We start from the raw sequence: 20,756 nt of genomic DNA, 5'->3' as shown, positions 1-20,756 counted from the left end.
AGAGCGACAGAAGCATATTTACTGAAGAGGGACAGCGAAATTGTCACAATTTTAGGATGAATTTGCAAACAGGCATAAATTATTGTAATGATATGCACTGTACAGTAATAACATAGTTTGAGTAATGTTATTACTTTGCACAAACAAGTAACAGCAAGGGTTCATGTCAGGATGGAGGGGGGAGTAATGTTAAGAAAATATTAACAGAAAAAGCTTGAATTTGTTCATTTATTTAGTCTAATTGAGACATAATGTCTGTGCTCTGTGGCAGACAGATAAAAACAAGGCATAGAGGGAACTAGTCCAAACACACATGGTGTCATTATTCTACAGCCATGGCACAGTGGAATCAACATTGACTTCATAATGATAAGTCAAAGCAAAAATTTGGTAAAAGAAAATTCTTAATCAGCACCTTGACTGATTTCCTCCTCTTCCTTATGCACCAGACAGTCAGAATTGAGTGTTTATGCAGGCCTGCACAGGTCACATTATTGTAGTAAAATGTCATGTTTCAATATGAAGAACCTCTACAACAGCTGGTCTTCATATTTTGCCACTTATCTAAACATGCAAAATTTTTTCTTCATTTTATTTATTTTGCCTTCTTTTTCATCTACTACTCCCTCTTCCTCAGGCCAAACAACTGGAGATGAGGGAGAAGGAACTGGCCAGCATCTCCGCCTTCTATAAAGAGCAGCTGGAAATACTGGAGAAAAAGGTGAGGACCACTGTCCATCTTATACACATGTATGCATTTAAAGAAAATAACCATAATTCATCTTGCTTTACTATGAATAGTTTTTGCTCAGATGTGCTCATTAGTTGCATCACATTAATGTAAAACCATTTACATTATATTGATGGAACATGCTTATAGAAATGATGAAATTATCTTTTGTAAAGAAATATAGCTGTGCATCTTTTCTCATCATTTGGTGATATTTTTTGGTGGGGCAGTTAGAGAGCAAGATACTAGCACTTAAAAAATTTGACATGTCTAACAGGAGACCTCACTAACGAGATAAAAACATGCTGTAGCCTTTCTCTGAAAAGAAGTCTTTACACATCAGGAATATTGAAACAAGTCTTAAAGTGACATATTACACACTCTCCTTGGAGAGTGAAATCTCGTTGAGACATAAGACACTCTTCTCTATCTTGGAAATGTCAAGCCCACATGCCAGTGTCAAAATGTAAATGTAAATGAATTGAAAGTTTCAACAGGCAGATGAGAGTCACGACTCACTGTTGATGGACCAGCACTCAGGAGAGGATTCACAGCGCTGTCTCTCTCAGAGAGCTTCAGTTGTCTAATCAAATGTACTGTGCTTTTCTCATCACTATGTCCTCTTGCCAGAAACCCTGTGGTCTTTTCAAAAGAGAGAAAAAATATAAGCTGTTTGTTGGGTGCTTTTAAGAAATTATGACTTGTGTTCTCTCTACCTGAGCACTAATGCATCGCTGATATTTTGCACCCTGTAAAAGCCAAAAGCACAGTGGTTTGATAAATGTTGCTTGCTCACAGAGTAAACTTGGGCAGATTTGTTAAAAGAATTTGTGAAGAGCAAGGTTGGTACTGGTGTATGATTTTAGGGCAGGAAAAACACTGCTTTATGCTCTTAAGGATAGATACAGAGGTTAGAAGAAAGGACAAAAGGCAGGAAAGTGAAATTACAGAGTGCAAGTTAAGTAAAGAAAAGATAGGAACTATCAGGAAAAACAGATAACAAGCACACAGAAAAAATATGAACAAAGAATGTAAGATATAGAGGAAAGACGGGGCAGATATTTTAATTTTTGTGAAGTATACATTGACATTAAAGGAGAAGTGTGTGATTTCCAGTGGCATCTAGTGTTCAAACCTTAGATTGCAACTAAGAGGATTTACCCCGACACCGCCCCACTCTCACCAAGAGTACGGTGGCCGTCAGCGGACAAAATGGTGAGCGAAAGCTATCTCACAACAAACTACAATTATGTGTGTAGGATGAATTACCTGTCCAGCAGAAAACAGGCAACCTCGGCGTCACTGTGAAAACGTTTGTCCTCCATCAGCGATTTCCAATGTGTAAACGCTATGCCAATGTTGATTCGTGTTTTTGCTGTTTCCTGCCATGCTTGCGTTTACTTTCTTCGCATCTCCGCTTCTTGGATGACGGGGATTCACTGTCCGCTGCTTTTTGTTCTGGTACAGTGTATGTATGATCCTCCATTTGTCAAAACTGTGCCAGTCAAGGTTCACAATGCTAAATGATCTGCCAGCAATCACCCGCGTCTATCCTCCCCGTCTACTTCCGTGTTTACGCTGCGGCGTTTACGTAAGGTCGTCATGGGCTTCCCAAGACTCACTGTTAGTGCAGTTTGTATGCTCTGCGCTGCCGTAGACTACGCAGGATGATAATCTCCGTAAGTCGACCCAACAGTATGTAACTATAAATGGCTATTTCTAAAGTAACGGGAACATATAGATTATGAGTTTACGTTGATTGATAATAATAAATAACATACTTATATATAATATATCTCATTTATGTACATAAATTCCTGTAATTATTACACACTGGTCCTTTAAAGGGGTCGGTAGGATTTTTTGATGTAGGGTTGAATGAGGTACTTATATTAATAATCAGTTGCCACTGACCCTGTCCACAGCAGTACGATGCTTAGCTTTCATGCTGGTATTCCTCTCTGCTTCTCCAAACTGGGGGCGTGCCAACTGCCATCTACTGTAGGTAATATACTGTTGATAAGTACAGACATCTTCACATTAAATAATCTGAACAATTCCTTTAACTGAAAACAGCATACACATTAAAGCAGTAACGGGTGAAAAGCTACAGGTAGACGCACACACTCTGACCGACCCCTGGCTCATTCTGTCTCTCCTCTCACTCACCCCCACAACTCTCCTTCCAGTACTTAGTAGACACTCCTTGGGACTTGTCTCCCCCATCCATCCCTCTCCCCCTCTCCCCCTCTGTCCGGCAGGGCCCATCAGGCAGACGGGGGACCTTATCTGGTCCTTGGCACTCGCCTCCTTTAGGCCTCTGAGAAAACCTTTTACATAGCCAAGTTAAATGGAGGGGCCACTGCACACCGTGCAGCAAGCAGCACATGCTGCAATGCTTGACGGAAGAGACTGATTGGCAGAAGAGTGCAGGATGCTCTATCTTTCTCTGCTCGCCGCTGCAGTCGCTTTTTTTCTATCGCTTTTTTCACCCCTCACTTGCTCGCAGCTGACCTGCATGAGGATGAGGGAGTGAGAAAGAAGGGGACTGAGAGCGAGAGATAAAGAGACTATATGGTCTGTGCATTAAACAGACAGTCTATCCTGAGCCGCCGCCCTGAGCCAGCGTCCATCTCCCTCCTTTTTTTCCTTCATTTTCCAATCTAGCACTTTATTCATCCAGGCCTCCTTTCATGCCCCCTTCCCTTTACCCTGCCTATTTTTCTTCCTTTGACTCCTTCATACCTGTGGAAAACACCAGTTGGGCTGAAATAAATGGCCACTTGAAAGTTGAATTGACACAGGTCATATACATAAATGCAAAACACAATTTGAAACAGTAATATGTCTCACATTTCACATAAATCTGAAGGCCACTTTGCTCTGTCAGGGCCTCCCTTCCTGTTGGGATTGTATAAGATCCTGTCAATGAAAAGCAGAGATTTAAAAGTGATGAATGCCATTGTCTAAGTATAAATATCCATCTGTGATTTTATGGCTGTGATGGTATGGATTTTTCGTACCGTGGTGACAAAGCAACATATTCCCATGGGATGGCAGTTTACTGGAACTGCCTTAATAATTATGTTTTACTGGACTTTATTAAGGGATATTGTCATAAGCATAGCATAGCTCCTTTAAGGAATAGGACAGTGCATAATGTGAAAGTGAGTAAAAGCAAGCAGCAAACTGAGAGTGACGATGATGCCCATGCGGGACAGTAAGCTGTTGATCTGGCGGTAAATGTACTGTACAGGTTACAGTGTGTCAGTTAATAAAAGCTGCAATTGTCAAGACCAAGAAAAGTGTTGTCTGTTATTCCCCAACTACTAGCAAAGTGACGGAGGTTAGCCCTGAAGTAAGCTGAGCAAGACAGGGCAATGTTAAGCGTTTGCATTGTATCTTCACAATGTTTACACTGGTGCGATTATATCCCTTAGATGTATAATAGATCCATGCGCTGATATCAACATGAGATTGATCCTTCAAAATAAAATTTATAGTGATGACGGTAATGAGCTCAACCATGCGGCAGGCTTCACATGACCACAGTAATGCGCTGATGCAGTTATTGTCACAGCCCTACTTACATTCTTTAAATCCTACATTCTCAAATTGTGGTACATGTACCCCTGGTGGTATGTGTGCTTCCTCTAGTGGTTTGCAATGGAATGTTATTTTTCTCTAAATAGATAATAAAAATAATAATATCAAGACACTACAAAATTTCAAATGAAAATACATTAAGTATGTATTTTAAAATAAGCTTTATATTTCCTGTATTTACAAAGAGAAGTGCAGATCAGGAGGAGAATATTTCGAGCAGCTGTGAGCACAGTGGTAGTGGCTAGTTAAAAAGCACCAGTGAATTGTCCATAGCATCTGCTAGCTTATGATGCAAAACAGCAAAGTGGTATTTTGAGAGCTAAAAAGTTTAAGTAAAAAGTTTGAGAAACAGTGCTTTAAATAATCTTAGTGGTGGGGCTTTTCTATAAGGACATGCACAAGCAGACTCTCACGCTCATTTAATTGCGTTGTTTGGATGTGTTGATGATCTGTGGCAGACATTTAAGCCGAAGGTAAGAGCATCCAGATTAGAAGGAGAAGCCACTGATAATTGGTGTGTGATCTTCCCCTGAATCAACATTTTATTCTGGCTTAACAGCAGCCCTTTCTAATAGGCTAATACCTCTGTGTGTGTGTGTGTGGTTGATTACCTGTATGAAAACACACACAAACATACTGTGGTGTCCAGTTTGCCTAAGGGATGAGTGACGATAACAGACTGTTGTGTTTGTCTAAAGGCTGTGGATGCTGTCCACTACTGACAGCGCTGAGTCCACTAGTGACACAAATGAGAAAACAGCCTGTGTGTGTTTATTGTGACAGGTTTGTGTGTAGGTTGTCACTTCAGAAGTAATAGTGATAGAGTGGCCAATTCACTGTGCAAGGCTGCATTTCCCCTCTTCCACTCACACACTAAAAGACATCCCAAGAGTGAAACACCCACCCCAAAACATACCAGTACATCGTCTACTTTTCCTCTCTCCCAATCCTCTCCTCTGCTTCGTTTATTTGTGGATGCCTCCCTAATCTCTTCCCAGTGTACAGGTGGAGTATATCTGTCTCCCTGTGGCAACATACCCTGTGACTCTGTAAACAAGTCTCAGTTTAAAATTCACCTCTTTTAATCCCCCTCCCTCCCCTTGAAAAAATTAATCCGCCTTCGTCCAGGCGCAGAGCGTGAAACAACCCCTCCCTCAAAATACTGACATCAGCCCATCTCAATCCACAGCTGCTGGAGGGTGTTCAGACAAGTGTGCATGCATGGATCATCTGAACACAAGCATCCACGTACAAACACAGATTTAGTCACACACCTGCATGTATGCAAGCTTACACACACACATGCATCCACACTAATCCCCTCCATGAGTCTTTTCCAGCAACCCCCAAAACCTTGCTTTTCCCCCCATTGAGGGTTATCAACCTCCCTTTCTGTCTCTCCACATTGGGTTTTTGTCCCCACGGGTGCAAATGACTGGGAAGAGCTCACAGTGTGTGTGCCAATGATAGTGCTGCCACTTCTCTAGTGTCATGAGAGTTGAGCTGGGGCTGTTGCTCCGGGTCTATTCTGTCAACAGACAGAAAAAAAACCCAAAACAAAACATGTTGATAGACACAAAAAGAACACACAGCGTTGCAGTCCCCCAACATTTTGACTCAATAAGCTGTACCTGCCAGTCCTGACACTACCGTCACACTCTCCTTATTTAACCCATCTTCATGTGTTCTATTAGTAGGCCTAGAGACGTAATAGTTATATCAGTAACTTTACAACATCCCTTTCATAACCATCAAACTTCCCATTTTGTAAATCATAGATAAAAGCATAGAGTTGTTTTGACTGTCAGTTTGTGCGAATCAGAGATTCCTGAGAACACGACTTAGTTTTACAATTTATTTTTATCTTTTAATTGTGGATCTTGGGTCATGGCAGAAAGAATAATTTTGGGTATGTGAACATGTTTTATCAAAATATTAGCCTGGACAGCAGACGACTCTGCCAAGCTCGTTTTTTCATTTAGTCTTGTAGATGTATCTGGCGACTTCCATTCAGATGGAATTCCAACAGCCCTGGATATGACTGGGCCAATCACAGCCAGGTTCGATACAATGACTGACAGAGGATCATCATCAGCCCAGGTTTTAAAAGATGAATTTTAAAACATGTCACACGTTTCACATGGTTTGACACATTTAATTGCTCTGATTGGTTATAGTTTATCCAATTGCAAGAGGTCTGTGTTTGTTAATAATGTCCCTTCGGAAATCAAAAACTTAACTGAGTGCTTCCAGACTAATTCACAGAGTTGCCAGGCTACCAAGTAGGCAGCAAGGGCAAAATCTTATATTTGCAAAGGACTGATTTCAAGCAATGGTGGTTTTGCCCATCAATGATTTGTCGGCAAATAAAATTAAATTGTAGTTTTTATTGATGTGTGCTACTTGTCTTACAGTATGGAGTAGAGCACCCATACCTAAGATATGATCTATCTATCTGTATATATAAATCTATATTCTCTAATTTTATGAATTTTAGGTAATGTTTATACTGAAGCTGAAATTTATAGTTCCAAACTAGGTATTGTTAGTTTTTTTTTTTTTTCACATTTTCAAGCAACTAATTCCTTGTATACTAAATTCCTTCCTGTAGTTAAATCTCTGTTTAAGCTGGGGTGGTTTACCAGCTAGGAAAAGAGGTGGGACACGAGCTGGAAAAGAGAAGATCTCTCACTGGCTTCCCACCAAGGCGACATTGCTAAATGTGTTCGTTTGTTTATCTTTTTCCAAGTGGGAGGCACTGTGTCAACATCTGCCTTTGTAGGACACACCAGTCATCATTGAGAAGTTCGTTTTACCTCTAAACCATCTGCTTCCCTTGCTGGTGCCCTACTCTCTATGTCCTGCATAATCTTAGGCACCCTTGGGTTTAAGCCCCTGTGGATCCTTTTTTATCTTGGCTCGAACACTGGATATCCCACAAGGCAACTACAGACTTTTAAGTTTCAGCTCATCTTTCCTCTGTTGAGTGTACCCACTGAGCCCTTGACCCTAGGCTGAAGGCTAAGACGCTAACATGTGGCTAACTTCTTACCACATATTCCCAGGGAGCCAGCCTAAGTATTAGCTAACTCTCTTCCAACAAGAAATAAGATTTACTGTCTCTTTAATGTCCATGAATCCAGGGCCTGGTCTCTCATTCTTTCAAATTAAGGTATTTATTTGCTAATGTTAAATGCTTAGAAGATTAATGAAGCATCTGAGCAGAGGTCCTACAGTCTGGAAAATGTCTTCAAAGGTACAAAATGCTGAGATGACGTATCCTTGACTTCCTTTGGAGTTGCAGTCTTCACCCCCCTCTGTCGAGGTGTGGTATTTAAGTCTAGTCCACATATTAGCAATGGGGAGACTTAGCAGCAACAGGAGTCTAATCCTGAGTCCTGTCCTGGAAAATCCAATATAACACATCCAGGAAACATAACTGGCGGGGATAAAGTCTTACACCAAGGGATGTTTGGCATTTCTACATTGTGATTTACCATGACAGCCACAAAACAAACACAAACTCAAATGAGATAAGGAAGGTAAACTGTATTTGGACACATTCATTAATTTCTGTTTTAATATGTGTTGGGTACCACTTTATCAAGTTAGCAGTGAGATCTGTGGCTTAACATAACAGATAAATGTGGGTTCACTATTTAGCAAGCAACAGATCACTAATGCCCTTTTTATTTAATGTGTTGCAACAGTTTATTAACGATTTATAAAGTGTTTAGAGCCTAACTGATGTCCTATTCATTCTGTAAACCATTTATTTTATTTTATTTTATTTTTTCAGATTATATTTTGGGGCATTTTTTTTTTACCTCTGTTTGATAGGGACAGCTAAAGATACGACAGGAAAAGGGGTAGAGAGAAAGGGGATGACACGCAGCAAATGGGCTACAGACAGAAGTCAAACCAGCAGCCGCTGCAGAGGACCAACAGCCTCAGTGCATGGGGCACACGTTCCAACTGAGCCACAGGAGCATCCCCTGTAAACCATTTATAAGTCATTTATAAGAGTAGTCTTATTGTAAAGTGGTACTGTATAGGGTCTATAGTTTTATTCCTGACTTCTGAGGTTTTGTGCTAATTGTCTATTGCTCCATTTAGAAAAGTAACTGAGCCAATCAGTACTTTGTTAGCAGAATTAAGAAGGGGAATGTCTCTTCCTCCGCCAAAGCCAGAAAAATGGGCACAAAAATGGCAAAGTGTGGATGAGATCAACAAAGCTATATAGGTTGTTTTAAGTCCACTTACAGAAACAACAAGTCTTTAATTGGCATATTTCTTCAATCAACTGTATCTGTCTCCATTATAACTAAAATAGAAATTGACTGGGTGGATACATCAACACTACTGATTGGCTTAGGGCCAAATGCCCTCTCCTCTTTCATTATGACTTATATTTCACTGTCTTCTCTTTAAAGTACAGGAAAGAAAAGGATAGAGGGGAGGAGATTATTACATTGTAGTGAGTACTAGCTGACAGGATTATAAGGAAAAGATCCCTATGACATTACTTGAATCTTTTCCAACACCAGACATTCAGATCAGGAGAAGCATGTCTGCGGATCAGCGTGAAATAATGAGATATGAAAATGACTAGGGGGCACTGGAGGAGTAGAGGGCTAGGGATTGTAGAGGAGGTTTGTGTTTGATCCCATCTCTTTCCCCGCTCAGTCACTTCAATTATCTTCCTCTCCTATCACCCCATCTATTGGGAATATAGGGAATAATTAAGTAAAAGCGTGAGCGCTGCGGTTATTGGTTTAAAATGGTGATTACTGTGCAGTGAATGTGTGCGAGAGGGTGGCAAGAGAGATTTCGCTTTGTGCTCAGGGCATTCTAGACAAACTGTGTTTCATATGTTTTGATGCTGTTTTGAAGGCTATAAGGTGATCATTCATCTTACAAAGCTGGTGATTTTTACACATTCTCAGTGCTGTACTTATCTGCAGCTTTCTAAAACTTCTTATAGATTTCTTCCTAGTCAGTACATTGTCTTTTGAGCAGCTCTGGCCGACCAGGACGCAGAGTAGTTAACACTGTGACCATTGATTACTCCAGTAGAGATGTTCTGTACGTGACCTTACCCTCTAGGCACGGGCTCCATCTGTGTAGTAATTGCTGTTTAAATGCCATTTTTTCTCACATGAAATAAACCATTACAGAGTACCAACAGGCCATCAGCTTTCAGATTTGTAAACAGCACTGTAAAATTCAAAGGTCACTAATTTAACAAATGTGACATTTCCAGTGGTGCTTTATGCATTTTGCTTATCATCACTGACTTATTAGAGCTTGGATTGAATCAAGAGAAAAAATAGTTGGAACTTTGTTAATATTATGTAGATAACACAAGTTGTCAAGCTCTAATTCATGGGACTTGATTTGAGGACTCTCACGTAGTCCATCTTGTTTTTTGTTTTGAAATGATGTGATATGAAAATTGAACAAAGTTAAAGCCTGAGAAGAAGTTGTCACATCATTAAAAGCAGCATAATGCCTGAGCAGCCCACTTTATATTCAAAATATACACTTTATATTCAAAATATAAAGTGAAGTGGAACTTCTGCAGAGCTGTAAAATACCCCTGAATTGATTCTCACCTTTCTCTCTTTTTGCCTCCAGAACCTTGACAACTACAAGCAGACGGCTGAACAGTACAACCAGGCAGCTACTAAAGCTGAGGCTCACATCCGGTAAATACTGTGAATTAGCTTTGCAACACTATTTTCTGTGGAATGAACCATTCAGGATACTCATTACATTATTTCTCCTCACTGTGTCAGTGCTGTTATGTTTTTACGAGCCTATCATAAGCTAAGGCAGTTTGCTGAATACACCTGTAAATAATCTCTTAGTTGAGGTTTAGAGGGTTTTTCTTTCTCTGGGCTAACCCTGCATAGCTAAATGTAAGGCCGCCATTGTATGCCAAATTAGAAAAAAAAAAACCTTAGCTCAGTGGAATACTAAAAGAAAACAAGCTCTGTCGCTGAATGTCCACACAACAGTTGTCAGAAAGCAGATGTGGGCAGAAACCTGGGTGTGAAGGCTGTTTGCAATGTTAGCATGCTGTTAATGTGAACCCCACGTCTCCTGCAGCTGCCTGATAGTCAAAACATTGTTTTCCACACATACAGTGTTGAGGCTGGGTGATAATTTACTATTATCACTTCTTATTATTATCACATTTAATAGTTTCGGGATGAAATTCTCATTTTAAAATATTAAGGCTCACAGTTTTCCTCTGTAGATGAATGACAAGTTAAATCCTTTTGACATGTGTCACAGCATGAGAGCTTATATACTTATTTATTTAACATGCTGTATTACTAAAATCTAAAAAAAATAATTTAATTAATTTTGCTCTACTGAAACAGGTATTTTTTAAACAGTATGTCAAACAATTCTGTCTTTATAATGTAATTTTGTCCTAGCATGCGTGACAAAACAATATCTAAATACTGCTGTGACAGTACTTCCATTCATACCACTTCTTTATATTAATTGTCTACTAAATACAGTATAATTTGGCCTTTCTGAACACAATTAACATGTTATTTTGTTTTCCTTCTTTTTTGTTTCCATTTAAATATACTGTCTCCTTTCTCTTTTTCTTGCTTTATTTGCTAATTAGACATGGCAAAGAGAAGGGAAACAGGAAATATATGAGAGTATCATCATCTTTCTTTTTATTCCATTGTGTTCTCCCCAGTGGTCAGAGAGACAGCTTGAATTGTGCAAAGCTAATTAACTGGAGTATGCATCCTCTGCTGTGAATAGACTCCAGATTTCATGTATAGATCTTGTGGCATATTGAGACCCTTGTCACTTTGCACAATGTGTATCATAATTTTGACATTAACATCCCCACCTTTCTTTTTCTTATATAATGATGCTTTTCAGCTCATTTGTCTTGTAGCCACTACCAACCTCGCAGTCATGACAATAAATAACCACCGACTTGGCCTTTTAAATGGTCCTATTCTGCTGGTAGGTAAACAGAAACAGCAGGATTTCACGAGGAACAGAGGTGCTCCTCTGGGATGGCAGAGTTCAGACCTCATCTGCTGTCAAAAAGCTTGTCAGTTTCATTCAACACTGAACCGCCGTCACACTGGTACTGCCACAGTGTGTGGACCTTGTCAATTTACGCCCCTCTATAACACCTATCTTCACCCCTTTTTGGATGGAGAGAGCCAAAGAGCTCTGCAAATCCAGTTTAGTCAGAAAGCCATTCATTTTTCTTTTTACCACGTGCATGACAATGACTATCGCAAAACTGATGAAAGATGGCTAATTAATTCCGATCTTTTATTTTCAACTGTTATTCTCACATGCTCATTCCTCACCTTTTGGTTTTCATCAACACATAAAGCCTTTGCTTTTCTACCTTCCTGTGCACCGTTACAATCTAAACTTCACTTAAAATGAAACATCTGAGACAAACCTGAAAGTCATAATGTAGCAGCCATTTATTTTCCCTATGCTGCCTCTGCTGGATCCCAGCCTCACGAGATCCACCTAGAACACAAAAAACAACTAATCATTAAATATCATGTTTTACAGTAGGTTTTGCATTGATGATGGGTGATGGGAGCCAGCTTTCTGATTGGTTTATTGCAGGTTCAGCCTAGACGTCCCTTTGAATTAATGAGGGCACTTGGGCACACCTGATAGGTGTATCCTGTTTTGCGCTGGTGGCACAAGGGGCGCGACTGGGCTAAATATCACTTGCGCCGCAATGCAAGATGGCAAAGGTGGGTTTGGACATACCTTGAACAAGTTAAATCCATTGTGCCTCGCACTTTCCACTTGCGCTTTAGATCAGCGTAAGATAAAAAAGAAAAGAGTAATCTTGATTGATGAAATCACAATTTTGTCATTCTGTCATGTCAAGGGATTGTTCGGATTACTTAATGTGGGATTATATGAGATACCTGCCAATAGTCAGTGTTTTAGCAGCAGATGCTGGTTGGCATCTACAGCTAAGTGTACACTATATTTAGCATATCAAGATAATCCACAGATCATGTTGTGAGTAGTGTCATGTAGGAACTACTTTCTTACCTCATACAACCCCACATTAAGTAATCTAAACTATTCCATTAACTTGCAGTGTGTACTGCATAGACAGTCATTATACAGGTAGTTAATTAGTCTGAGACCTTTGCATTGGATAATGAAGGTAGAGTAAATTTGTGGCTTAAGTCATTAAAGGGTTTGTTGATGTGGTAGCAGCACAGAGGCGTAATTGAATTCTAAACAAACTCTCTGCAGTATCACTAATATCTGAATACATTTGTCATTCTCTAACAAGGTGGGAAATGATAGAAAGTCACCATCAGTCTCAGTTTACAGCTTTGCAGTATTGTTTCGTTGCTTGATTAGGTTTTGTGAGTTAAGGTCCTGTACCTCAAAATGTCAACCTTCAAATCTGTGCAAGGACTTGAGTCACATGGCATCATCCTGTCTATCATTTAAACTGTCACACAAAGGAAAAAAAAACTATAAAACACAGCTGTCCTAGCAGTAGATGTATGAATGTTATTATTGAGCCAGCAGTTTAGTCACATACTCTAGTGCTAGTGCTGGAAACAGCAGGAGGAGACAGTAGATTCTTGGTCTTTTTTGCTAGCTTTGCATTGCATGATGGGCAGTGACCTCATCCACAGTGCTGCCATCTTCATGCACCTGGTCCATTGAATTTAACAGCACACAATTCAAGTCCCAAATTTTGCCCAAATGATTACATTAGCAAGGATTTGCTATTGTCCGTAGCTGCATGGAAGAGGTTAGAAGATCACTTCTGCACGAGTTTGCAGAAAGAAGAGCATTTAGTCCTGCCACAATGTGTTGTTCATTATTTTTAAGTGCGCACACACACACGCACATAACTTTCACTCTCTTTTTCTATCTCTGCCACACATACAGGCACACTTTGTATTCAGGCAGCCATGTGCTCGTCATGTTCTGTCAGCATTTGGGCAGCGTTTCATTGTGCCGTGGTCACGCTGTCATTTCACACTACACTGACCACCCAGTAATTATTCTATTTACCCGCTGCTGAAGGGAGGGGGAGCAGTGGAGGGTGAGCTGCAGCACAGTCTAACACGTCGTGTAGCTACAGTATGTCTTTTTCTTCTGTCTTTGTATCTGTCTCTGTCTCCAGTTCTGCCTATGAATTCTAAAATAACTTCATTCAATAATCTCACTCACTTGTCATTTCTCTGTCAGTGGTTGTAACTTCGACTGCCTTCATTAATTGTCTTCAGCCTCTTTTTCTTGGAACTTCTTCTGTCTTCATGTTTTTGTGAGTATGAGAAAGAAGAGGAGATAGAAAAAATGATCATTATTTCTGTCTTTAGTGGAACACAACTGCCGCTTGTGTCATTTGAATTGTGCCCTCTTCTGTCCTCTGGATAGTCTCCTAACCTACACATCTGTTCATAGATAGATGTGCAGGCCAACACATCAGTTGACATAGTCACGGATATTTGAATAGGCATAAATCAATATTATACAAAAAATTGTGTTTTTTGCAATTTGGTACTTCTTCGTTTTTTTTGTGCAGTTAATTTGCTACCACTGTTATGATTACATTACTCATGTTCAAGCCCAAACTGAATCTACAGGGTTTTTTTTGTTTTGTTTTTTTACAGTTTTCTGTGTTGATCCTGAGTTTTGTGTAGCTCTGTGCAGGCATGGCATAGTGGGTGGGCCTAATGGGCCTGGGCTCACCCACTTGTACAACTGGCCCACCTTTAATGACTGGGAGAACATATATTTTCTTAACTTATATTTTTAATTATTAAAATAAGTATTTTAATTCACCCTTAAATAAATTAGTGCTAGTCACCCTCCACAGCATGATATCATGATGAGTTTTCAGTAGTGATAGAACATATTGTGTCATGGCTTTCCTGCATGTAGGGGTTGAGGTCAACAGCTTCACCCTGGAGAAGTAGTTGTGACTGAGTGACATTGACTAAGGCAGTATTGGAAAAGAAGAGCCAGCTGCGTCATAATGCAGGGTGTTGTCCAATGCGTGAGACTGGACCAAAAAGGACAAAGGTATAGATCTCTTTAAAGGCTGATAAAGAAAAATAAATAAAATTTGATAAAAGCAGCCATGGCTGGTTTGTGGAGGGACTGTAGGAAAATCACGTATCCTCTTTTGGAGAGACGGAAATCAGGTAGAGTGCTCTTTATTAGTTATAAAGGACTCCACCATTACAAATCCTTTATAGTCATTTCCACTTGTTTGAGAGTTACTGTAGTCCCACTTTGGCGGCTATTTCCTGATTGTGATTCCAGGACCAGCCCAAAATAGTTTGAGTGCAAAAGTTTAAGCTAAAAGGTGCCTCTCGCACCTGAGGAGGCTACTTTGTTGATAGCAGGGCAACAAGATGGAAGCGCCGTGGGACTTGCCTCTCTTTTCCTACATCAGCCTGGTCACACTCTCTAAAATATTATCCTCGAGTGGGGACGTAGTGAGTGGTAAAATGTTATCTTATGCCATTTTCTACTTGCCTTGCCCAGCTACATGGGGCATTTTAGAGAAGTTCATCCATTAGCCCTGCCTTGGGGTACCAGACTACCCATATTTCCCAAAAATACCTCACCTAGGAGACCCACAACATTGCAGCTGAGCTTACTTTAAGATCTAAAAATCCATTAATCCTCTTTAAAACCCTTGGTACCCTCAAAGTGTTAGCAACGACAGAACCTAAGTGAACCTCAGGTGGATGTCTGTGTGAGGATTCACCATGAAGTAATTGCTGACAGTTTGTGGATAAAAGCCTGCTTTCATGTGGGTTTGTTATATCTACTTTATTCTCTATGTGTGTCTGTTCTTGCGTGGATGTGGGTAGCGTGTCCAATTAGTGAAACAGACAGGTAGCTAACTGTAAAGGTCTCTATGCCCCACAAAGTAGAAGTCTGCTAGTCATTACTAGAGACAAGACCTGTCTGCACTGTGGGCCAACAAAGATTTAGCATTAAGACAGAAGGCTGCAGTCACTTACACACTCTGCTTGTGTTACTGCCTCTGTGAGGTATATACGAAGAAACACCTACACACCCAAACACTGCTGCACAAGATTAAAATTTCAGTCAGGTCAAATTTGATCTGTGCACTGTCAGTAGACAGATTGGAAGACAGCATTTCATCCACAAGTGTAAATTCATAACAGCAACAGCTAATATGTTTTAGTTTTCACTGTCACATTAAACAGAGTTTCACACTTTAATCAAGTAATTTCCTTTATTAATTTGATGTGAAGAGTTATGTATGTAAGACCATTATTTACTATTAGAGTAAAAGTACAAGACATTGCTGCATCCAGTTTAAGGTGTGTCGCTAGTTGCCTCTTACATAAAACAGTGACAGCAGAAGTAGTTTCATGACATCATGAAGTAGGGTGTAATCATAGGAGATGTCTTCACTGTTGAATCACCACCACTGCAGATGAAAATATATGACTCATGCAGAAGTCTTGTTCATGGGCAAGGTAATGTAGTGCAGTTTTATTCATGTTATGTTTAGTCATATTTGTTGACTTCCTTACTCACTCTCTCACATATCCAATGTATCCCATGCTTTCCCAAACATTAAAGCAACTAGCAGCTAGTAGGTAACACACCGTTACCTTGAATCCTTTAGGGATTTCTATGAGTTTGAAACATCTGGTATAATATAAGTACACAACTCAACAAAATATAGAACAGTGACATTGTTCTATATTTTGTTTTTAGACATTTAAATGCAGGAATTTGACGTTGTATAGCTTTAAGAGGTCTGCATGTTAATATAATTACCAGATGAAACAGACTGGACTCCCTATCATCTTTTGACATGGTGGTGTGTCAGAAACACACATAATCATATCAGAAAAATTGTGTTTTTTAAGCAAGGCAGAAAGTGTGCAGTGCAGGGAAAATGATGTCCTGTCTCTCATTTTGACCTTTGCAGCTTGCTAATTGGTGGCCCATCATACTGCTGCCGGTGTTTGTGTTCTCTATTCGAGTCTGTCCAGGTCAAGCACACTTTGGATCAGGTCTGTTTAGTGTTTGGGTCTGTCTGGCTTGTGTCTGACTGTCTTCATGTCCCTTTGAGATCTGGTTTTATGTGCTTTGGAGTCGAGTTGGTTTTGGTAAATACATTTTTTCTTATTTCTTTTTGGTGGTTAGTCTGTTTTTTATTTGCCAATCATGCTGTAGCAAGACTGGAAACGTGGGAATCAAACTGCATTGTGGTTATGAGGTATGGTTTTAACCATTAGGATACCAGCACACCCCACCTGTGAAGACATCTAATGGAAGCATACATAATTAACAGGGTCATGTAGTGATGGATTATTGCCACAAAGAAAAGGACCTCACAGAGCAACTGCATACAGAGGGCTGCAGGGATGACGTATTTTTGTAGGCCAGCCTACAAAAGCATTGGTCTGCCTCCTTCGACAAAAAGGGATTTTTCCATTGGATTTTGGATTAGTGCAGAAAATAAGCTCCGTGGCAAATTAAAGTTTATGATACTTCCGTGTTTTATTCAGTAAGATAAACTTCACAAATTTCATTTTTATGAAACATAAATTCAATTGCCAGAGGTAAAAGGCTACTGTTAGGCTACAAACAAACTTCGCCATTATCACATGACTTCAAAATCACCAACAATAAGTGATCAGTGTTGACTAGTAACGTGAAGATCTCTTGAGCTTGTGTTAATCCCAGACTTTTTTTTTTTTCGCACATCTAATCAAAAACTAATTCAAAAACCCATTGCCTTACAGACGAGGGGACTGGAGGCATAAATACGCTAACTCATTTACAGATTTAAGAACTCATTCCTGCAGCACTTGATAGTAACACAAAGGGACCACACAAGACAAGCAACATTTAAAATTCAGTAGATACTCACTGTAGCGCTCATTTTAGTTTTCTCAGATACTTTGTTACTGTTTGCGCTGCATGAATGAAAGCTTCAGAGTTTCTTTCAAAAGAAAAATGAAGTTGTTTAAAGAAAAAGATCTTACAAATTAAAAGACACAAAACTTGAACGGAAATTGTTGATGATAAAAAAGGCTAGTGATGGAAGGCTGATAACAGTGAAATGCTTCAAAGAGCATGTCTCACCCTGCATCGCCCACAACTCAAGTGAGTCGTCCAACCGCAAGGTCTCCTGATTGAAAAGTTATCAGCGATGAGATGTCGCACACCAACACGTGCACGTGCCCCTTATCTTGTTCCCGCATGTCACCTGTTTTAATGAAACACTCTCCTTATCCCCTCCCATCTCTCTCTCCCTATATTCCTACAAAGTGAGTTTGGTGGGGATCAATCAGCCAGGCTAACAGAGTACGAATTGTTCTCCTGCGTTCCTATCTCCCTTCAGCACTTCAGCTGTCAGCGTAAAAAGATACAGGCGGAGGTCTGTCTGTCTTCAGTCCATGGCTTGTAGTTTTTGATTACTATTCCCATCTGAGACAGAGACTTTGCAAGAGTTTTGGTGGAGTCAAGATTAAACTTAGCAAAGTTTCTGGATGTTGTCATATTGTGATGTGAGCTTAGGATTTGAGTGCGCTGCATCACTTAGCAAAGGTAGGATAAGTGATTATTATGACTACCAGAATAATCATAGCTTCTGAGCTATTTCAGTCCTCAGACAGACCCTCACAGGCTTTATGAACTAAATCTGCAGTTCTGATTTTATGTGATCCTAAGTAAGATTTCTGCCAGTTGAAATATAATGTTGTAATGTTATCCTTATGGCAGTATCATAAAACCTTTACAAAGCCTCTAACAATACAAGATGCATGCTCTGTCGTTCCTTTTGATCTCACCCCAGCCATGACATCTTTGATCCTCTCCTCTCTTCCCCTCCACTCAGCGTAATATTAAAAACCAAAAGTACAATGCCATGGCTGCTGCTTTAAAGGAGCCCAAATCCTTGTCATCATACATTAATAACCGTTCACACACCACACACACACACACACACACACACACACACACACACACACACACACACACACACACACACACACACACACACACACACCAACACAAACAACACCAACTTTGACACAGAGAGAATAATAAAATGCTACGCCTTTACGATCTTTCCTTTTTCTTCTTATTGCTTTATTCCCCAATGTCACGCTTTGCAGCAGCGCAGAACTTGAGCTCTCTTCATAAAAACCACACACTGCCAAGGTGAGACAAAAAATAATGAGAAACTTTAACGATTTGAGCCTAATCTTTCTACCCCAACTCTGCACGTATTTATGCAAAACGTCACAGGCAGAAAGCAATTGGAGTGTTGTTTTGCTTCTTCTCCCTGCAAAAAGTTAGCTATCAAACTAGCTGGGGCGGCTAATGTTTTTCTAATAAGAGCTCACCTCTAATTTCAGTCAAACGAGGCAGTTGGTGCAGATTAGCAGAGGCAATTTTCTGCTTCAGATTCCATTATTAAAACACTCCTGCTATCAGAAAGTTTCTCTTGTTGAATTGAAAAAAGTTTTTTTCTTTTTTTAACTTGAGCTTGGATTAATACCTTGGGGCTATTGTTACTGTTATCTCCTGCTCTTAGAGAGTAATTCAGAATGCCGACCAGCTGTCAGGATGCAAAGTCAAACATCAGCATCAATTGTATAATTTTAATCATGTGATTGAAACTCATGGCAAATGGTTTTAAACTGACCAACGCATCTTCATTGTCAGTGCAACAGTGCAACTTCTAACCTTGGCAAATCCCCTCCTTTCAATCTCATGAGGACACGATGTCCCTTTTAATTTGATTGAGACCCATTCAGCCCTAAACCAAGTATCCTGCATCATAAAGCCATTAAAGGAATAGTTCAGATTATTTCATGTGGGGTTGTATGAGGTGCTTATCCATAGTCACTATATTACCTACAGTAGATGGCGGTCAGCACATCCACAGTTTGGAGAAGCAGATAGGATACTACCATAGAAGCTAAGTAATTTAATGTAGTGTAAGGTACTTTAAAAAAGCAATTTCAGTTCAGTGTACGCAATAGTTAGAATATTTTCAACACTTTACCTTGCTGTCAGACAGCCTTTTCTGATGGGAAACGGCCACAATACAAGTCAAATATTGTTGGATCCAAACCAGCCAAACTCCAAAGGCAGAATAAGTCATTTTACTTCACAGAGCATGGGAGGTGCTGGTCTACTACTACCTCGATCTCTTAGTTTGTGTTATTGTGTGACCTTGATGAATCCACACTATCCTTTTAAAACACCAAAGTCTCCCAATAACAGAAACTAAAGCACTGATTGAGGCAGTGGTAGACATAAAGCTCCTGTTTTCTGTGGTGTAAAATTCCTGTCAAGGCCAGTAGAGTTTGGTTGGTTTGGAGAGAGCGATATTTGGCTCATGTAATGACATTTACTTATCTGAATAGGCTGTCTGATGGCAAGGTAAAGCTGTGAAAATATTCTAAATATGGCATACACTTACAGTGAGTTAGATTTTTTAGATGGCATTTTTAAGTGGCTAAAATACCTTTTGTTGCTAACCCTGTCCACCACAGTGCATTGCTTAGCTTTTGTGCTGATGCCCCTCTCTGCCTCTCCAATCCAGGGAATGTGCCAACTGACATCTCCTGTAGGTAATACAATGACCATTGATAAGTAATTCATACAACCCCACTTCAAATAATTCTGAAATACCCCTTTTAAATGTTTTAATAATATCTCAAACAAAGCATCGGACGAGTGTATCCACCTTGCTTTAACATGATTCAAACTCTGTCTGCTCATCAGCTAGTGAATTATATTGACCCAGGTAGCCCCTTATCAGTGTCCCAACTGAATGACTGTTAGCAAAACATTACACAAAGTCACCTAATATTCAGCTATCATCCTGACCACTGAGTGACATGGCACCACACAATATGGCAGAGGTAAAATGCAGATTGTGATGGTTGCCATTGGTTACTGTTTGTCCATGCAAGCTGCAAGGGTTATTTCTCATTTAATACGTCACTGTCACGTTCTGTCTCTCCCTCTCTCTCAGGTTGAATTCACTTCACTTCACTTCTTTCATGAATATTCTCTCCGCCAGTGATTTATTTAATCCTGTCGCTTTACCCTCCACTGCACATGCAAGCACACACAGACGACACAATACACATACCAGTGCAAATTTCTTCCACAGTCTTCCGTGTGTACAGTTTATCTCATGCATACACACGTGCAGTGCATTTACAAAGTTCACACAATTGTGCGCGCACACGCACAGTTATTTTGTGTATTTGTCAGTGAAGGCAGGGTCTACTGAGCTCATTCATATGTGAAGGATGCATGATTCTGTAATTTCTTTGAGGGATGGCATAAGGGCAGTTTAGTGTGTGTGTGTGTGTGTGTGTGTGTGTGTGTGTGT

General features: G+C 40.0%; 1 protein-coding gene across 1 annotated transcript in view; it reads left to right on the top strand.

Annotated features, from left to right (window-relative positions):
* Nucleotides 1-20,756, top strand: part of chchd6b (coiled-coil-helix-coiled-coil-helix domain containing 6b) — a 76,177-nt gene that overhangs the window by 28,547 nt on the left and 26,874 nt on the right. The window contains exons 5-6 of the mRNA XM_084730323.1: nt 638-721; nt 9,974-10,044. Of these exons, the coding sequence (XP_084586449.1) occupies nt 638-721; nt 9,974-10,044 (155 nt within the window). The remainder of the gene's footprint in view (nt 1-637; nt 722-9,973; nt 10,045-20,756) is intronic.

The sequence above is a fragment of the Lutjanus erythropterus genome, chromosome 2 (assembly GCF_056507025.1).
Source record: "Lutjanus erythropterus isolate fLutEry1 chromosome 2, fLutEry1.hap2, whole genome shotgun sequence".
NCBI lineage: Eukaryota > Metazoa > Chordata > Actinopteri > Lutjaniformes > Lutjanidae > Lutjanus > Lutjanus erythropterus.
Note: the sequence above shows the minus strand (reverse complement) of the source record. Positions and strands in the feature narration are given on the sequence as shown.